This window comes from Coregonus lavaretus (genome assembly GCF_964263955.1).
Source record: "Coregonus lavaretus genome assembly, chromosome: 10".
In the NCBI taxonomy this organism is placed as follows: domain Eukaryota; kingdom Metazoa; phylum Chordata; class Actinopteri; order Salmoniformes; family Salmonidae; genus Coregonus; species Coregonus lavaretus.
This window is the reverse complement of record NC_139997.1, coordinates 37,095,192-37,116,802: the sequence shown is the minus strand read 5'-3', so window position 1 is coordinate 37,116,802 and position 21,611 is coordinate 37,095,192. Positions and strand designations below refer to the sequence as shown.

At 42.6% G+C, this 21,611-nt stretch overlaps 1 protein-coding gene across 2 annotated transcripts in view; it reads right to left on the bottom strand.

Moving 5' to 3' along the window:
- The window catches only part of LOC311135738 (glutamate receptor 3-like), a gene marked incomplete at its 5' end in the record, with an annotated part of 150,382 nt that overhangs the window by 17,301 nt on the left and 111,470 nt on the right, over positions 1–21,611 (bottom strand). For both annotated transcript variants that reach the window (XM_084169773.1, XM_084169772.1), the window contains 7 exons: positions 843–1,216; positions 2,738–2,944; positions 4,830–4,937; positions 6,179–6,283; positions 6,414–6,581; positions 7,126–7,287; positions 7,632–7,685. In XM_084169773.1, coding sequence (XP_084025899.1) covers positions 843–1,216; positions 2,738–2,944; positions 4,830–4,937; positions 6,179–6,283; positions 6,414–6,581; positions 7,126–7,287; positions 7,632–7,685 — 1,178 coding nt within the window. The remainder of the gene's footprint in view (positions 1–842; positions 1,217–2,737; positions 2,945–4,829; positions 4,938–6,178; positions 6,284–6,413; positions 6,582–7,125; positions 7,288–7,631; positions 7,686–21,611) is intronic.

Sequence of the window (21,611 nt, the reverse complement as noted above, 5' to 3'; positions counted from 1 at the left end):
CGAATCCAAACGATGCATGTTTAAGTGTTGATCTCAGTGGACCATTACCCTATAGCGCTGTAGCCATCACTATTCAGGTGAGACTGATGCTCAGCTCTGATAGACATGACCTGGAACATTCTCTCATTGATCTTCATTCAGATGCACTACAATGGCCCAACATCCCAGACAAGATGAGGAGGGATGGCTTGAACAATGACAGTCCCCCGAGAAGGAACGAGGGACAAACCGGCACAACAGTGATGATGAGTGAAGAGATGGACTGAATGAATGAAAAGAGGGGGGAGAGGACGTTACTTTTTGTCTATATTAAGATTCATGAAATGAGTCATGAGGTAGGGGCCGAATTGAATGCTATTACGGTGCTTCATCAGAGTGAAAATTGATAAAAATGTCTTCCACTTTAAAAACATTATATGCACCAGGCTGATGACCGTAAAATGGGACATGCAACAAAAACACGATAGCCCTCCAAGAGTCATGGGGAATAGGGGAAACTCCTCATGGATGTTATGACCCTGTGCATTTTACAGTCCCCGGCATGGTGGATATAAGTTATTTTGTGGATGCAATGCATAACTGTTAGCATGCAGCCTGGAGAGAAAGAGTGAGGGAGTGAGGAATGGTGGTGGTGTGTTTAAAGAGTATGAGGGAAAGACGGAGTGGAGGTGAATGGGGTGGAGAGCAAAAAAGCCAAGACACAATCCAAAAATAACATATATTCACCATGGCATGATGGGAGTTGTAGTGATTATGACCATAAAATGCAGAGAGATGGTCCAGTATGTAGATGATAGGATGGCTGAGTTTGAGGTGATGGAACATGGAGTACAGTAACCAACCTTGGCGAGATATCGCATCCTTGCTGCATGAAGGCGCCCAGGGAGAACCACAAGCTATTAAAAATCCCAAAGTCGTTAGGTGGGTCTGGAGGGCTCTGGGGGTCTTTGGCCTCGTCGTTCTCATCCAGATGCCACTCATAGGGGCTGAAGCGGCTGACCAGGAAGAGCACCACGCTCACGCCGATATAGGCAAACACTATGCACATCCAGATCTCATAGGCCAGTGGGTCCAGGAAGGAGAACACGCCCGGCTTTGACTTTTGAGGCTTCTTTATCATAATGGAGATCCCCAGGCTCATAAAAGGCTTAGAGAAGTCTATCACCTCCTCTCGTACCAATGTTATAGTTAGAGGAGCCACTGCTATATCAGCTCTCTGGAAAAATGGGAACAGGCACAGGAGTTAGTGGTTCAAAACACAGCACAGACACATCACATCAAACTGCCATTGTGATCAAAGCCCGATTTAGAACAATTTAAAATAGAATGCCCATCTAAATAAATTATGGGATTTCACTGTTTCTTGATCAAAACTGGTCATCATGCAATTTGAATATCTAATTATGACTATAATATATCTATAATGTATTGCTGAAACCAATGAGTAGAGATGGAGCAAGGTAAAATGAACTTGTGGATTAGAAAAATGAATGCATTAAATGTCAGATACGTTTAAGAAGAAAGTGAGACCCGCCAGCTTAAAATGGACCAATCGCAGTTAGCATTAGTAGTGGCTAATGTCTCTGCCTTAATCCAAAAGAGTGCATTACTCAGTCTGAACCATTTATGAAGTAGAAGGTATGGAAACAGGAGGTTGAAGAGCTTATGCAAACAGCCCATGATATTTGAATCAGCCTGGGAAATTCAACTCCTTTATCAGATTGTCTTTAAAGCCTCCTAGCCTTATTAGCGAATAGCTCAGCTAGGTAATAAATGTTCCCATTGATAGCTTTTCAGGTCCCAGAGTCACAACCGGACCAGGCCTTGACTGATAAATATGTAAATGCCATGCGAGGGCTGGGATCATTTTAGTGAGGGTTAGGCAGGGACTCTGTGAAAAACACAGCTCCCAGCCACTCCTTGTCTCAATATATCACTGGCTCATTTGCATGTGAATGGCTAATTAATGGTCTGGCGGATTTATTGTTGATGCAAAGAGGTGTCTCAGGGCTTGTACAAAGCCTGTCAATTATAGCAGGAGATCATCTCTCTCTCTTTCAGCTCTCTGAAGAGGCACGGCTGTCATTTTGCAGAATGGTTGGTAAAATGTTCATTACGACAGGAATATGTTATTTTGTGTTAAATTAAGATGCATTCAGAGTATCGCTGCTTGCATTCAAACTGACAGGCAGATGTTATTCATTTTCACTTTATAGTCTGGCTGTCACCTGTCCCTTAATGAAACATTAACCATTTCACAGTGTTTTATGAAAGAAGAAAATGGGCTCATACTTACACATGTAGTGAGTGGTTCATAACATAAAGTAATCAATCTTTCAATTAAGATCTGATTTATGGAGATACATATGGAGAAAATCACACACCCAGTCAGTAGAGGATTGCGGGCCAGATCTGGTTGCTGGGTGGCACATATGGATCAGTGCTGCCACCGCAACAGTAAAAGGCCAGATCTGGTCCGAATGTGGGAGATGCGACCAGGGCGAGGGTAGGCACACTTTGCTTATGAGCCAGCTCTGGCTTGTGATATGTGACCCTAACAAATATCCGTAGTTGCCGGGCTACATTCACCCTGCTGGGCAAGGTCTGGCCTTTTCATGCCGAAGATCTGGTTTAGGTGTGTAAACCAGATCTGGCCCACATACCTCAAGCCAGAGCTGGCCAAGCCCCCGTCCCTGTGTTGGTGACAGTGCTTCAGTACGTCGAGACTGTCACTTACCCCATATACCAGTTCACCCACCATCCCGTTCCACGTCTTGGTCTCTGGATCCCTTGCACCATACTTCCCGTCCGCAACTACTGACAGTTTGTATCTTATCCCCACATGTTTTGCAATTTCGGCAGCTAAATCGACACAGTAGCCTTCATATCTGTCATTCCCATCCAGCGACAAGTAGTTTCGCTTGTACATCACATAAGGAGATTCCTGTTAATTAAACATAATGTTGAGTTTATAGTTGAGCATGCACACATTCCATTCACAGAGGCCAGTCCTCTTGAGTCCAGTTCTCTTTAACCCACACCGTGATTGTTGCATGCACACATGCTTGGATTACACACACACACACAGACATACACAGACATAGACAGACACAGAGCACACAAACAGGAAATAATAACAGAACAGCATGGACAAGAAGCGCCATACAGAGTTGGTCACACGGGGATGTTGGGGCGCTGACCCGATCCACAACCAAATGCAGCCAGCCTCCATAGCAGCGGGCTTGAAGCAGGGCCCAACCCGGGCATCCAGTGGGGACAGTAAGGCCTCTGACAGACAGGCATAAAGGGGGAAGGGGCTGGGTCTCTCAGCCGGATTCCTTCATGCTAAACCCAGCCACAACTGGAAGGAGGTGGGGGCTGGTTGGAGGGTGCATTAGCTTTGCATCGGCTTGGTAGGACAGGGGCAGGTTGAACGGGGGATTGGGAGACTTTCCAGTTCATTAAGTAAATGGCAGTGATTGGCGAGAGATTACAGTAATGTTAGTTTTTATTGCAATACCATCAAACACATATCATCGTTGAATGTTCAGGGAGGCTGCATCATTCAATTAATCAAACCAACTCTGAGCTTATCTTCCATACAGAATACACTGGGAGGTGTTAATAGACATACTTGGCTCTTCAAACTCTGAGATGTGGTTGGTTTTCTTTTTGGCTCGGCTCAAAAATCAAACAGAGTGATTGATCTTAAATCACATCCCAATCCGTGCCAGGAGTATAAGAGATGCCAGTGGGTAAAACAATGGTCAATTTCTTTCTTTCTGTGCTGAAGGTATCTTTTCACCTCTCTGTGCTATAAAAAAAATAAAGTAAAATATAGCTAATTCTGATGCATAATGAGATGAGCATTGTCAATTTACAATGTCAATAGACTAATGCATGATCACTAGATGAGTGGTGCAACACTATTGCTATCATAACATTACAATGGTCCTACCATTTCCCTGTGTCTATCAGAAGTATCCTAACTAATTATGAGTATGAGCATGACATGCTTACATTTAGATGAGAATGTCTGACTTTCGTATTCTGAATTTGCCTAAGATGAACACATAATAGGCAGAGTCAGAAAGAAGGCCATTGTTTTAAATGTAAGATAAGGCTTACCTTATTTTACATTTAAAAATGACCAAGGTCTTCTAACTAACCGTATATACATCCAGCTGATTTATTTTTTTCTCTCTGCTTGAGCTGGGGAATACCTCATCTCTAACTATCCCTGACCTTTGACCCCTAATATCTCTGAATATTGGAGAAAGCCACAGAGGTTATACTTCAGTACAGAACTCGTAGTGGACGATCCAAAATATATTTGAACAAGGGGATAAACAAACCAAAGCTTTAAAGCGGTGAGGTTTTTTATGTCCTCCTCAAATGGCAGTTATTTTGCGTCCCCAGTGAGAAACAATTGATCATTACAGGTCGTTTTGTTGTCTCTAACCCTGTCATCATTGACCATTTACTTAATGAGTAAGAAACAGGTTTTTACTTACGTACGTATGCACTGAATGTGTATTAGATTACGTCTATAGGCTCTAGCTAGTTATCATTACCAAAGCCGTTATTGTGATGTCACTGCTACAACAGGCCACCGTAATATGGAAAATCAAAATGCTTTAACACCCACACGGATACAGTTGAAACACTCTTTGTGAATCGACTGTTTCAACATGTAGTGAGTGGATGGAAAGCAACTCAAAAGAAAATAGTTCTACCCTCCCAGGACAGAATGTAACAATGGACACCTTGACCTTGAGTGGCAGAATTTTTTAGAGGTGGAACATTTAAAATCTGCTTGGAAAGTGTACCATAATAGTAGTGACCACAATCGTTCGGTTTTCCACAGAAGAGGACTCGTTGGTGACCTGCGCATCCACAATATATACATATTTTTCGAATTCATTCCAGTACCCGGTCTGAAAGTGACAGAAACATCATAGTTATTACAAGAAACAGCCATTTAAAAGACATTTGTGAGTAAAGCTTCCAAGTGCAGTTGGCAGGCGAGCATGTCTGATGAGAGTCTTGGCCTGAAGGGGGGTTGGGGGGTGTCTGGTGATGCGTAAGATAAAAAGCCCTGTACTGGCGCTGTGCTTGGAGATGACGCTCCAACCTCTGCTACAGATACAGTGGGGGAAAAGAGCATTCAACTTTCAGCTAATCTCCTTCTCAGCACCCTTACTGCAGCTGCACTGTCACAGATCCTTTACATAAACATGAATTACTGCCCATGAAATGCTCCTCGCATGCTGCTTGGCAATACTAATACCAGCAAAAAAGATTTAGTCTTATTCAGCAATAAGCAATTTCAGTTGCAATTTACAGAGTGAGGGGCTTCTGCTCATGTATTAACATTAAGCATACTATATGTATGCTGCTACTAAAAATGTATATCTGACGTCTGTGAACCTATTCAATAACTGCTGAGATTTAAAAAATGTCAGCAGTTACATGTTATTTGTTCTATCTGTTCTGTTTTGTTCTGTTCTGCTGTTCTGTTCTTTTCTGTTCTGTTGTATTCTGTTCTCTTCTTTTCTGTTATTTTCAATTCTACTTCTCTCCTCTTGTACTGTTCTATAGCTCAGCTCACCTGGCCGAAGGCGACAGCGCCAGAATCGCAGGCCAGTATGTGTAGGGGGTAGTGGGGTTACGGGCTAATATAGCACTACTCCTGACAGCCTTGGTGTATCTCCTCTCCTGCCACCTCTGCCCCAGTTATGACGGAGCACAAAGGGAGCACGCAGGGTGAGGTCAGCCCCCAGTGTAGGAGCCGCTACAGGTGAAAGCTGTTCTACTGCAGGCACTCCAATAAAGCTTAAAGCTCTGCCCTGGTCCCTGCTCAGAGCTGTGTAATGATTACTGTTGCGCGCATACGGTGCAATACAGTAACACGCACACTTATGTTAAGGAGTCATGTTAATGTGTAATTACTTAAATATTGAATGTGTAATTTCTTTAATATTCATATTTAAAGTCCATAAAACTGAGCTATCTTAACATGTAATCTCAGTTATGAATAAAGAAAAAAAATAAGTGAACTGGTATGACATCCTGCAACCTTTTCCCAATTACTCATTTAATGGCCCTCTGAACTCAAAACATTTGAGAAAGTGTTTTATAATCTGCATGTTGAGCCACTGTGCTGCTTTCTACTTACCTTCTTGGGCCCCCCTATTTTCATCTCGTACACATCGATGCTGTAGTTGGATCTCCGACCGAACGAGTCAAACTGGATATTCCCTGTCATACCTTGTACCTGGACCTGCCATGCACACCATGACACAAGGAACCGTAATAACCTTCACACAACAACTCAATTCAGAATAGTCAAGATTTAGTCAAAATATACTACTATATTTTTACACCTGGGCATCTGTGAAGACCCCTCCTACCATTTTGAGGGCTCTCTCAATGTCAATGCCTTGGCTCCAGGGCACGGCCGGGTTGGCTAGGCAGTCCCCAGCGCTCCCCCTCCGGGACACGTCCACCCTCTGCTTCCGCAGGTACCGGAAGGCTTCTGCCAGGACCAGCACGGCATCATGGGTCAGCGCCGACGTGTACTGAAACACAACCACCACAGCAGATCATGACATTATGAGAGCAGTCCGAAGGGTACTTGGTTTGTGTAAGGAGCACACTTAGATACAATGCACAATGTGAAAAGGGAATAAATTGTGAAAATGAGTCTATCAATGATAAAGTAGGTACAGCAGTAGCTGAACAGCCCACTGCCACTCTGCCTCAAGGTTTATTTTATTCAAGAGTAATTGGCAATTGGCAGTCTGTTGTTGCCTGATATGCCAAAGCTAGTTCATACTGTTGTAGCTACTTTCAAACAGAAAACCTATTTTTGCCTCTTTTCTGAATGACAAGCAATAAACAAGCAGTATGATTTTACTATTGCCTCACTGACAGTTTATCTGGTTAAATTTGACAAAAGCTTTTCTTTTGTGAGTGAAAATGCTCTGTCTTTGATACTATTAGCAAGACACAGATAACTGAACAGATAGTCAGAGAGAAAGGTAGAAAAGCAGATACGGGCAGAGAGATGGAAGTTTCATGCTGTAAATAAAACATCCACACAACATTGACATGGTACTGTACCTTCAGTGGTGTGCCCTTAGCCTCGGGAAACTCCCTCTCGTCTAGGCGTTCCCAGCGCTGGAGGAACTGTGTGACTATAGGGTTCTCTGGGTTGATGATCTGGAAGCCTGTTATGTTGGCTCCTCCAGCAAACACTTTGTCCAGGCTCATGTTAGCGAAGCCCTGCAGTGAAACCAGAGGTACCCAACAACATGCAGACATCAAACAATCTGTCCCCAACAACTGGGTTCATCTGTATTGAGAGATTCATCTGTAATGCCTTTACAGGTTAAAAAAGGAAAGCGTTTTCTGAGGTATTGTTTTCTGAATAACGGTGCTAGCTAAACATAAAACGTAGAAATGTTCTAGTTTGTGCTGTTAATGTATGTTCGTATTTGTTCGTAAAAATACAGTTTGTTCAAATTTAGAAAACTAAAGTGATTCCACATCCCATTTTATAATAAATGTTTGAGAGGGCCCCTGAAAGAGAGAAGGATTGTTGTCTTGTGTTGTGCTACTCTACTCACCAGGTTAGCCAGGATGTAGTGGTAGCCTCTGCTGTTCTTCCCCAGGGTCACCACCTGCAAGAAGGGGAAAAAACATCACAATTAGACAAGGTATCAAAGGACATCACATCACATCACATACTCTATCCATCTTATGTTCCAAAAAGACACAATGGAACCTGAAAGCTTCTATTAGTTCTCAGAAGTAGAGCGTAGATCCACTTGATCAAGGTTGTGGGTCTCCAGTCTCTTTGCACTAATGAGCAAATATAGTGCACCACCACCATCCCCATTAGTGACATTTGTTAAGCAGCAGAAACAGCACAGACTCAATTGTCATCTTTCAGTTAAAAAACAAACAGAATAATTTGATTTCTTAAATAATGTTCATTAGATAATGTCTGATGTGCATATGAGTGTGTTTCTCTAACAGGGTCTGGGTATGTGTTTGTGTGTGTGTGTGTGTGTGTGTGTATGTGCGCGTGTGTGCGTGCGTGTGTGTGGGACTTTGTGTTCCTTTGTATTACCGTCAGTATGGAAAATAAGGTCAGGACTCAAGGCCCGCAGAAAAATTACCCTTTCATAACGCAGCTGCCTGCTGAAACAAAAAGTGCTCTCTGCCATTTTCTGCTGTAGCTCAATCTGCCACAGGGTTGTATAGACTTAATTAGGACCAAAACTGTTCTCTCCCAGTGAGAGTGGGCAGGCAGGCAGGCATGGACAACCAACGCTAGCTGTTGTGTTTACTCTAATGACTAGTCCAGGCTTAGTTAACGCATCAAGGTTACTCTGAGATACTGTAAGTTACCATAGCTCTCATTCTTACTCCCTGGCAGAACAGAACAAAGTAGAACAGCAAGGTGGTTTCATCATGGAGATACATCCATTACCATACTGAGGGGGTGGAGAGAGAGAGAGAGAGAGAGGGCTTTTTCTCTCTATTTTCACTGTCTTTTTACACTTCCTCCCCCACAGTTTTGACAAGGATGCTCTCTATGTATCAGCCACTGCAACATCCAGTGTTTTGTAGGACAGAATTTCACGCATTGTAGTTGAGAAAATGCCTATGAATTCCAATAAAGAACAGATGGTAAATGTATGGTATGTTTCATTTTACCTTTGAATAACCTCCAATATGTATGGTAATTATTGTAAGAGTATCAAATCAAGGAGTCAAGGACATGCAATATGTTGTGTTGCATCGCTTAATCAATTCTCATATCTCCTCCAACTCCCTCAAAGTCCCTGAGGGCTGTATTGTTAGATGTAACAAAGGAAACAAAGGAACCAGCGTAGGAATAGGACTGTCTGCCTCAGAACTGTTTTATCACGTTTAAGGGCATCTTCACAAATTACCCACAAGTCTCCGTCTGCAATGACAACCATCTGCACATTGTGACTGTCATTCAGACAGCATCCAGTCAGTCCTTTCATTCACACCTTCATCATCTGCTTAGTCCTTTTAATAGCTCCTAATTGTCTCTGGAGAGAGAACATTGTCAATCCTCCAAGGTTACAGTTCAGTCCCTCTCCCTATCCTCCCCATCCTCTTGGCACTTTCCACTCTAAATCCTATTACCCTGGGAGGGTGCGCTCAACAATTTCATTATGTTTGACATTTTCCACCTCCACCAGTAACCCCCCCAGGTCCTTCCTGCCTGGGACCCCAAACTTCCCCTTTCTCAGAGGGAGGATATTTATGGAACTGGAAGGTCCCAGTGTGTGGGATAGGGCCATACTACTGGTAATAACACCTGTAATGACATTCATAGCCCATTTGACTGTCATTTCAGAAGACACAGAGTGATACAGACAGGCTCCTTGACAGTGGAGGATCTGATCTCCAGTGTTGGGGAGTAGTGAACAACATGTGTTACAGGAGGGGGTCGCAGTTCACACTAGGTGTCATCCTCCGACAACCTTAGGCACCTCCTCACTCACAGTCGGAACTAATCATCATCCTGTTGGTGTCACCTGTGTCTATTGGTTCACCAGTGTATTTATGCCCTCACTTCCCTGTGTTCCCTTGCTCAGTTTTCTCTGCTAGTTTCTCTATGAAGCAGTACTACTCAGTGTCTGATCGGAGATCTATGTACAGGTACTTGAGAAGTGTTCTCCCTGTTTCGTTATTTGTTTCAGTCTTAGGTAGTATTTCGTATTTTGACTGTCAGACGGTTTTTGGAGACTTATTTGCTCCGCCTTTCTTTTATCGTGATAAGTCCGTTATTTTGTATTTTGGCTTCGGGACCACCAGTAAAGATCCTTGTTTCACCATCTCTGCCTACTGCCTACTGTATATCCTGCACCGCACCTGGGTCACACCTCACCCCAACCCTCACATACAGTGCTATGAAAAAGTATTTGCCCCCTTTCTAATTTTGTCTACTTTTGCATATTTGTGATACTGAATGTTATCAGATCTTCAACCAAATCCTAATATTAGATAAAGGGAACATAAGTGAACAAATAACACAACAATTACATATTTATTTTCATTTATTTCATAAACAAAGTTATGCAACCCCCAATTCCCCTGTGTGAAAAAGTAATTGCCACCTTACACTCAATAACTGGTTGTGCCACCTTTAGCTGCAATGACTCCAACCAAATGCTTCCTGTAGTTGTTGATCAGTCTCTCACGTCGCTGTGGAGGAATTTTGGCCCACTCTTCCACGCAGAACTGCTTTAACTCAGTGACGTGTGGGTTTTCAAGTCCTGCCACAACATTACAATTGGGATTAGGTCTGACTTTGACTAGGCCATTCCAAAACTTCCAATTTGTTGCTTTTGAGCTATTTTCATGTAGACTTGATTGTATGTTTTGGATCATTGTCTTGCTGCATGACCCAGCTGCGCTTCAGCTTCAGCTCACAGACGGATGGTCTGACATTCTCCTGTAGAATTCTCTGATACAGAGCAGAATTCATGGTTCCTTCTATTAAGGCAAGTCGTCCAGGTCCTGAGGCAGCAAAGCATCCCCAAACCATCACACCACCATCACCATGCTTGACCTTTGGTATGATGTTCTTACTGTGGAATGCAGAGTTTGGTTTTCGCCAGGCATTACTGGAACCATGTCGTCCAAAAAGTTATACTTTTGAATCATCTGTCCATAGAACATTATTCCAAGAGTCTTGATGATCATCCAGGTGCTTTTTGGCAAACTTGAGTCAACTTTTTAGACGACATGGTTCCAGTAATGCCTGGCGAAAACCAAACACTGCATTCCACAGTAAGAACATCATACCAAAGGTCAAGCATGGTGGTGATGGTGTGATGGTTTGGGGATGCTTTGCTGCCTGATTTTGTACGTTTGCCCACTGACAAAGAAATGATCAGTCTATAATTTTAATGGTAGGTTTATTTGAACAGTGAGAGACAGAATAACAACCACAAAATCCAGAAAAACGCATGTCAAAAATATTATAAATTGATTTGCATTTTAATGAGGGAAATAAGTACAGTGGGGGAAAAAAGTATTTAGTCAGCCACCAATTGTGCAAGTTCTCCCACTTAAAAAGATGATAGAGGCCTGTAATTTTCATCATAGGTACACGTCAACTTTGACAGACAAATTGAGAAAAACAAATCGAGAAAATCACATTGTAGGATTTTTTATGAATTTATTTGCAAATTATGGTGGAAAATAAGTATTTGGTCACCTACAAACAAGCAAGATTTCTGGCTCTCACAGACCTGTAACTTCTTTAAGAGGCTCCTCTGTCCTCCACTCGTTACCTGTATTAAAGGCACCTGTTTGAACTTGTTATCAGTATAAAAGACACCTGTCCACAACCTCAAACAGTCACACTCCAAACTCCACTATGGCCAAGACCAAAGAGCTGTCAAAGGACACCAGAAACAAAATTGTAGACCTGCACCAGGCTGGGAAGACTGAATCTGCAATAGGTAAGCAGCTTGGTTTGAAGAAATCAACTGTGGGAGCAATTATTAGGAAATGGAAGACATACAAGACCACTGATAATCTCCCTCGATCTGGGGCTCCATGCAAGATCTCACCCCGTGGGGTCAAAATGATCACAAGAACGGTGAGCAAAAATCCCAGAACCACACGGGGGGACCTAGTGAATGACCTGCAGAGAGCTGGGACCATTTACATTTTAGTCATTTAGCAGACGCTCTTATCCAGAGCGACTTACAGTTAGTGAATGCATAATTTATTTTTATTTTTTCCTACCCCCTGTGGGAATCGAACCCACAACCCTGGCGTTACAAACGCCATGCTCTATCAACTGAGCTACATCCCTGCCGGCCATTCCCTCCCCTACCCTGGACGACGCTGGGCCAATTGGATTCGAACCAGGATCTCTAGTGGCACAGCTAGCACTGCGATGCAGTGCCTTAGACCACTGCGCCACTCGGGAGATAAGTAGACCAAAGTAACAAAGCCTACCATCAGTAACACACTACGCCGCCAGGGACTCAAATCCTGCAGTGTCAGACGTGTCCCCCTGCTTAAGCCAGTACATGTCCAAGCCCGTCTGAAGTTTGCTAGAGTGCAATTGGATGATCCAGAAGAGGATTGGGAGAATGTCATATGGTCAGATGAAACCAAAATATAACTTTTTGGTAAAAACTCAACTCGTTGTGTTTGGAGGACAAATAATGCTGAATTGCATCCAAAGAACACCATACCTACTGTGAAGCATGGGGGTGGAAACATCATGCTTTGGGGCTGTTTTTCTGCAAAGGGACCAGGATGACTGATCCGTGTAAAGGAAAGAATGAATGGGGCCATGTATCGTGAGATTTTGAGTGAAAACCTCCTTCCATCAGCAAGGGCATTGAAGATGAAACGTGGCTGGGTCTTTCAGCATGACAATGATCCCAAACACACCGCCCGGGCAACGAAGGAGTGGCTTCGTAAGAAGCATTTCAAGGTCCTGGAGTGGCCTAGCCAGTCTCCAGATCTCAACCCCATAGAAAATCTTTGGAGGGAGTTGAAAGTCTGTGTTGCCCAGCGACAGCCCCAAAACATCACTGCTCTAGAGGAGATCTGCATGGAGGAATGGGCCAAAATACCAGCAACAGTGTACAGAAAACGTTTGACCTGTGTCATTGCCATTTTTGTTCTCATTTTGTCTGTCATAGTTGACGTTACAGGCCTCTCATCTTTTTCAGTGGGAGAACATGCACAATTGGTGGCTGACTAAATACTTTTTTTCCCCACTGTATTTGACCCCCTCTCAATCAGAAAGATTTCTGGCTCCCAGGTGTCTTTTATACAGGTAACGAGCTGAGATTAGGAGCACACTCTTAAAGGGAGTGCTCCTAATCTCAGGTTGTTACTTGTATAAAAGACACCTGTCCACAGAAGCAATCAATCAATCAGATTCCAAACTCTCCACCATGGCCAAGACCAAAGAGCTCTCTAAGGATGTCAGGGACAAGATTGTAGACCTACACAAGGCTGGAATGGGCTACAAGACCATCGCCAAGCAGCTTGGTGAGAAGGTGACAACAGTTGGTGCGATTATTCGCAAATGGAAGAAACACAAAAGAACTGTCAATCTCCCTCGGCCTGGGGCTCCATGCAAGATCTAACCTCGTGGAGTTGCAATGATCATGAGAACGGTGAGGAATCAGCCCAGAACTACACGGGAGGATCTTGTCAATGATCTCAAGGCAGCTGGGACCATAGTCACCAAGAAAACAATTGGTAACACACTATGCCATGAAGGACTGAAATCCTGCAGCGCCCGCAAGGTCCCCCTGCTCAAGAAAGCACATATACAGGTCCGTCTGAAGTTTGCCAATGAACATCTGAGTGATTCAGAGGAGAACTGGGTGAAAGTGTTGTGGTCAGATGAGACCAAAATCGAGCTCTTTGGCATCAACTCAACTCGCCGTGTTTGGAGGAGGAGGAATGCTGCCTATGACCCCTGGAACACCATCCCCACCGTCAAACATGGAGGTGGAAACATTATGCTTTGGGGGTGTTTTTCTGCTAAGGGGACAGGACAACTTCACCGCGTCAAAGGGACGATGGACGGCGCCATGTACCGTCAAATCTTGGGTGAGAACCTCCTTCCCTCAGCCAGGGCATTGAAAATGGGTCGTGGATGGGTATTCCAGCATGACAATGACCCAAAACACACGGCCAAGGCAACAAAGTAGTGGCTCAAGAAGAAGCACATTAAGGTCCTGGAGTGGCCTAGCCAGTCTCCAGACCTTAATCCCATAGAAAATCTGTGGAGGGAGCTGAAGGTTCGAGTTGCCAAACGTCAGGCTCGAAACCTTAATGACTTGGAGAAGATCTGCAAAGAGGAGTGGGACAAAATCCCTCCTGAGATGTGTGCAAACCTGGTGGCCAACTACAAGAAACGTCTGACCTCTGTGATTGCCAACAAGGGTTTTGCCACAAAGTACTAAGTCATGTTTTGCAGAGGGGTCAAATACTTATTTCCCTCATTAAAATGCAAATCAATTCATAACATTTTTGACATGCGTTTTTCTTGATTTTTTTGTTGTTGTTCTGTCTCTCACTGTTCAAATAAACATACCATTAAAATTATAGACTGATCATGTCTTTGTCAGTAAGCAAATGTACAAAATCAGCAGGGGATCAAATACTTTTTTCCCTCACTGTATCTGTTCTTGCAATTTGTAGTCATTGACATCTCAGATTTACATATGAAACTTTTTCAGTAGTCTGAATGTAGTGAACTACTTTTTCAAAGTAACTTTATAATTAAGTAAACTATATTTTTCTTAAGGGTGTCACGCCCTGACCTGGAGAGACTGTTATTATTTGGGTAGTTTGGTCAGGGTGTGAAAATCTATGTTTTGTAGTTCTATGTTTGGCCAGGTGTGGTTCCCAATCAGAGGCAGCTGTCGCTCGTTGTCTCTGATTGGGGATCATACTTAGGCAGCCAGTTTTCCTGCCTGGGTTGTGGGATCTTGTTTGTGTTCCTGTTAGGCTTGTTTCGTGTATAGCCCATAGGACTTCACGGTTTCGTTGAGTTTGTTATTTTGTCTGGTGTTTATCCAGTTTAATAAACATGTTCGCATACCACGCTGCACCTTGGTCTGACCCGTCTCTCAACGTTCGTGACAAAGGGTAGCTTTAGTCTTGCTTAACTTCTTCCAATGTTAAGTAATTGGTTGCTTGGTCAACTATATTTTCTGAGTAGCTTCCCCAAAACTGCTGATCTCACATGCAAAACCAACCTGCTCCTCGTCATCCCATCCCTCCCAGGCATGCAGGCAGGCAGGCACCATGCTTGAGAAAGCATGCATAATGAAAAAGTTCAATTAAAAAAGAAGAGGGAACAAAAAGCCCTTCATCTGGGATTTAACCATGTGAGAGGGAAGGAGCCACGGCGGTCCAAGTGTGACAACACAGCAAGCACTTAATGAAGCTGCAGCGCCTGGAGCCAGCGGCTACTACTCTCCTCTGAAGAGTCACGGAATGAACGGAACAGGACCACTGCATCCTGCCGTAAAACATAGGCCATTCACTTATATGAGGCCCTCTAAAAATTTGCCACTTGAAATTTATTTTTGGCTCAAATATTGAAGTCTGTTTAATTAATCGTAATTAATGAGTAACTTAATATTATGCTGTGATCTGAAATGCAGAAAGCTGGAATATCTCTGTGTGTTGGTTCTCTGTTGCAGAGACGCATGACTAAGCAAATCCAATTTGAGTACTTAAGAGTCCTTGCTAATCCAACCCAGGGTGTGTGTGTGCCCACGTGCACGCACACATGCAAGTAGGGGGAGTTGAGGTACACTACTGGTCAAAAGTTTTAGAACACCTACTCATTCAAGGGTTTTCGTTTATTTTTACAATTTTCTACATTGTAGAATAATAGAGAAGACATCAAAACTATGAAATAACACATATGGACTCATGTAGTAACCAAAAAAGTGTTAAACAAATCAAAATATATTTCATATTTGAGATTCTTCAAATAGCCACCCTTTGCCTTGATGACAGCTTTGCACACTCTTGTCATTCTCTCAACCAGCTTCATGAGAGAATGACCAATGAGCCAAACAGCATCACCACTCTGCAGAGACACAAACCCATCTGAAACAAAGGGTTCATACACATCTGATCCAAAATCTTGTTTAGGAGATACACCAGTCCCAACCAGAGACTTAATGGGCTGCAGTGCTCCCACAAGAAGAAACAGCTTTTTCTCTCTCTCATTTTTCTGTTTCAACTTAGGTCACTGATAGAAAATGTGTCCTTTCTCACGGCAGTAATGACAATCTTTTAATCGAATGGCATGCACACGTTCTTCTTGTTCTAGTCTGGCTGCACGTTCTCTTTCCCTTTCCTTGTGCTCAAGCTCTAATTTCTGTTGCTCCAATCGCTCCTCACATTCTCTTTCCCTTTCCTTGTGCTCAAGCCCCAATTTTTGTTGTTCCAATTTTACCTTTAGTTCTACCTCTCGCAGTTGCACATCTACGGGCTGTACTCTCCCACCCGTAGGACCCTTTTCATCATCCTCCCTCTCCCTCTATTGACTAACTCTTTGACTATGGCTTTCAAATCGGCATGTGCAACATAAACAGATTCGCCTTTGTACATTTATCTAGCATCTCCCATTTACGGTTTTCCACAAATGCTTCCAACTTAAAGTCCATGGCTTTTTTATTTTTTGCCTGTGTGTTTATGCAACTTTCAAAATGATTCCACCAATCTTATAATCCCCTTGGGTGGATGTCAGTGACAAACTCTACCACAAAAGTGTATTTTTAACACAAAAATATCTGGGCACAGCAGAGCTTCAGAGTAGGTGATTAGAGAGACTACCATACTCATGGGAAACAAGATCCCGGACGAGCCCCCATTTTGTTACGTTCCCAGCAAGAACTGTCACTCAAACAGAAGGGGGAACTAACAAAGAGTCACTGACAACAATCAAAATGAAACAGGTGGGATTTTAGGAGGGGTTCTGAAAGACACTCATGGGGGTGTCCACTGAAAGTTGACAAACAACAACAACTGGGACCTAAAAGACACCCACCATGAGCGTCCACTATATTTGCCCAAGAAAGAAAAACACACCAAATTTAAAGACAGGAAGCAAACCAAAAAGTGGTGCAAAACAAAACTAGCGTCCAACCTCGAAATGGAAATGGAAAAACCAAAGCCTGTAACAGGTTCTTGACACAAACCGGTGCGCTTAGCACCTTCTACCATAACCCGTTCAAAGGCACTTAAATATTTTGTCTTGCCAATCCACCCTCTTAATGGCACACATACACAATCCATGTCTCAAGGCTGTCTCCTCCCCTTCATCAACACTGATTGAAGTGGATTTAACAAGTGACATCAATAAGGGATCATAGCTTTCACCTGGTCAGTCTATGTCATGTAAAGAGCAGGTGTTCTTAATGTTTTGTATACTCAGCGTATGTCTTGTTCTCTAGACCAGAAAAGTGGACTAAGATAAAAAGAAAGCATGTGATGTGTGCATAACAAATATTTTTAGGATCCTAGCGCTCCAGTTTCCTGGGTCCCCTGGGATGATAATATTTCCAGCCTGCACCTAAAACAGACGGATGGGGACGTTTGTGAGGTCATTCTCATTCCTCAGTCACATCAGTTCGCTTCCTGATCTGAATCAGTCTCTGTTGTTCTCTGTCGGTCAGAGGCTAGGTGGGTCAGGCCATTGTGTTCCAGACAAATAGAATGTCATTATATTCTATTTCTATGGTTCCACCTCCCTAGACAGGATGAACAGCTCACCATTATCCACTTTGGGGTGGAAAAACTCTTCAAAGGCATAGTGAAAAAGGAGAACTGTCAAAGAGTCTACACCCTATTCAACTGCACACTGGGAGAGAGTGGGAAGGGAGCTCCAGTATCAACTGCATTGATTGGCTCCTCAATTTTATTGAACATTGAATGGAATAGATAGCCTGAGTGCCATCATGGACTGCTCATAGTTAGTGTCTTCTTCACAAATCAGCCTGACATACGAGCCAGCAATGTGTGGTCAATGTGTGATGCATCTTATCCATTTAGAAGGAATCTTATGGTTTGTGTAACGACAGGATAACAGGAGGGAGCCAATCCCTATCTGAAAGTCAATCCATGACAGTGTGACCATACAGATGTAGGATCTTAATTTGAGTCAGTTTGCTACAGCAGGAAAAGAATCCTGCAGTAACAGGAAATGTGAAGTATTATGTGAATTATAATTCATGAACATTTTTGAAGGGGCTGACATTTTTTTCTAATGGAAACAACAAACTTCAGAAGCCCTTTTAAACTTAAAATACACTACGGGCTCTATTTTTAAAACCCAAGGCAATGGTAAATCTAAGCGCAGGCAATAGCGCTTTAGGTTCAGGGGTGTGTCTGATTTTTTTTTGCTATTTTCACTGTCACAATTATCAGTGCACTTGCTGGCGTTGGTGCAAAAGGGCTGGGTTTTGATGAATAAACAAGTTGTGTGCCCCTCACTGGCCAATCAGAAAGTGCCCATGGCGAAATATGTGGTTGCTTCAGTTTGTGTATTTACAGCCTTTTATGTATTGCCTTGGAATCAACTCCTTTCCAACCGCTCCACTAAAAACCAAAAATGACCGTTCCAAATTCGCTTGATTCATTAAAATCACAATTTAACCAACATCCATCTATTTTTGTGACTACCTGGACCTACCATTTGGTTTTGTAGTATTGAAACCAAACCATATGGATTTGAATGAAAAGTATTTGAATAAACATTAAAAGGTGAATGTAAGCCCACATCATTTCAAATAGGCTACATGTCATTTTAAACATCATATAAACACTCTAAATAGGTCAGGAGCCAGACAGGGAGCCTAAGAAGGAACGAAAATGAATTATTTAGGCTATATTATTTCAATTATTTCAAGGCTATAGCCTACAAAGAAATACATTGTGAAGCATTAGCGAGTGTGGCAATAGGCTGGTGGGGACGTAAAGCACTGAGCATATAGACAACATTTCATTGTATTAAATCATTATAGTCTATAAATTGTGCATATAGGCTGTGATTTACTTAGAATTAAATACAAATTAAACGAAAAATGATTTATTAGTGCCTTTGAATTCATTTTTAGAATTCATTTTTAGAAACACTAGTTTGGCCAGTCTGTGGCTTCAGGCTCATGCAATTGTGCCTGGAGAGCAGGCCAGCAGCGGAGAATACCCTCACCACACTTGCAGAGCCACTGGGGACGCTAAACACCCTTTTGGCCACTCTTGCCAGGCTGGGCAGAGATGCAGTTGTTTTTTTCTTTTTCTTTAGGTAGGCCTGAAGGTTTTTAGGCAAATTAACCCAATCAAAACGGAAAGCTCCTTGAACGTGGGAATATGCCAGGCCTGTTGGGCCAAAATCAATGATGGCCTATTATAGATAATAGAACAAAAATGAGCGAAACATTTAAGAGATCTGATTTTTTGTTTTAAAATACTTTGTAACAATGACACACTTAGTTATCTACCCACCTTGTTCCTTTATTTTAGCATGTTCACATAGTAAGTACACCATCATGCTTTCGGATACGTGTCTTTTCAGATTCCACAATGATTATTTAGTTGTGGACTCTACATCACCACACTCCCTCTCCTGCTCTTGGTCCTCATCTTTGTAAGTCACCTTGATTTAGCACCTGTGTGTTTTATCAGTTTCTTTATGAAATTATTTAGTGAACTCCATGACAGTAGCTAAAGCAAGGGGCTATAGCAGCACACAAGTAGACTACAAATGCAGCTCGTGAAGTGAGCGCTTATGTAGAGCTACTGGAGCGAAATTGGAGCAGGCGAGAAGGCCGACGGTCCAGCCTTTGGGAATCTCGCTCCACGCTCCAGTCAAATTGGGAACTCTCCGCTCTGCTCCGCTCACATACGTATTTGCAGATGATCTCCTGATATACCTGACCAATATAAAAAACACAATGGCCCCCTTGCTAAAAATATTTTCAGAATACTCTAAAATCTCAGGATATAAAATGAACGTGGAAAAAACCTCAATAATGGCAATAGGAAAAAGAAAACGAATAACTCATGATCTACAGCAATCTTTTAAGTGGACCACAAAAATATCAAATACTTAGGATGTGTAATGAGTAACAACAAACAACAAATATATAAAGATAACTTTATCACATTACTTAACAATATGAAAGCAGATCTAATTAAATGGAACAATCTTCCCATAAATCTTACAGGTAGAATAAACCTCTTCAGAATGGCATGGCTCCCGAAGTTTTTATATTATTCTCAGCAATACCAATTACCCCACCGAAGACATTCTTTAAAAAAGTATTCTCGGTCATAACAAACTTTATATGGGCAAATAAAACTCATACAATAAGTCTGAGGGTCGTTTTAACCTTCCAGACTTGGAATTGTATCAACTCGCCACCCAAGGCTTTTACTTGGGACACTAAAGATGAACAATGGGTACATATTGAATATGCGCATGCTCATTCCCTGAATCTTTTCACATGTCTATTCTCAAAGGATAAAGCTAAGAACATTAACAACGGCATAGTTAAGAACACTATAACAACATGGAAGAAAATGAAACGCATTCTACAAGAACCAATATCACTCCCTAAAAACACAACCCTCAGAATTCACCGATAAACTAAAGGCATAGAAACCGTAAATGACTTGGTAACAGGAAGTACATTTATTTCCATGACAGAATTCAAAAGCAATTTTGGACTGACCAATGTAGATATTTTCAAATAAAACAACATTTTGATTTGAAATCTTTTGGACATCAGAGCAATGTTGAGGGAATCCTATTTGAGTCAGAAAATGATATTCATATGATAGGTAAGATATACAAAACCTTGTAGAGAGCATATCCACCTGACAATCTCTTAGAAAAAAATATAAACTATTGGAACCAATAACTGATATTGGCACAAGACGGAAGGAATGTTGGAACATACACTATAGAGTGCATTTGGAAAGTATTCAGACCCCTTGACTTTTTCCACATGTTGTTACGTTACAGGCTTATTCTAAAATTGATAAAATAAATGTTTTTCCCCAATCTACACACAACACCCCATAATGACAAGCAAAAAACGTTTTTTATAAATTTTGGCTAATTTTTTACAAATAAAAAACAGAAATACCTTATTTACATAAGTATTCAGACCCTTTGCTATGAGACTAGAAATTGAGCTCAGGTGCATCCTGTTTCCATCGATCATCCTTGAGATGTTTCTACAACTTGATTGGAGTCCACCTGTGGTAAATTAAATTGATTGGACATGATTTGGAAAGGCACACACCTGTCTATATAAGGTCCCACAGTTGACAGTGCATGTTAAAGCAAAAACCAAGCCATGAGGTCGAAGGAATTGTCCGTAGAGCTCCGAGACATGATTGTGTCGAGGCACAGATCTGGGGAAGGGTACCAGAAAATGTCTGCAGCATTGAAGGTCCCCAAGAATACAGTGGCCTCCATCATTCTTAAATGGAAGAAGTTTAGAACCACCAAGACTCTTCCTAGAGATGGTCGTCCGGGCCAAACTGAGCAACCAGGGGAGAAGGGACTTGGTCAGGGAGGTGACCAAGAACCCGATGGTCACTCTGACAGACCTCCAGAGTTCCTCTGTGGAGATGGGAGAACCTTCCAGAAGGACAACCATCTCTGCAGCACTCCACCAATCAGGCCTTTACATTTTACATTTTCGTCATTTAGCAGACGCTCTTATCCAGAGCGACTTACAAATAGGTGCATTCACCTTATAGCCAGTGGGATAACCACTTTACAATGTTTTTTTTTTTTGGGGGGGAGTGGGTTGGAGTAAAGGGGGGAGGGGGTAGAAGGATTACTTTATCCTATCCCAGGTATTCCTTAAAGAGGTGGGGTTTCAAATGTCTCCGGAAGGTGGTGAGTGACTCCGCTGTCCTGGCGTCGTGAGGGAGCTTGTTCCACCATTGGGGTGCCAGAGCAGCGAACAGTTTTGACTGGGCTGAGCGGGAACTATGCTTCCGCAGAGGTAGGGGAGCCAGCAGGCCAGAGG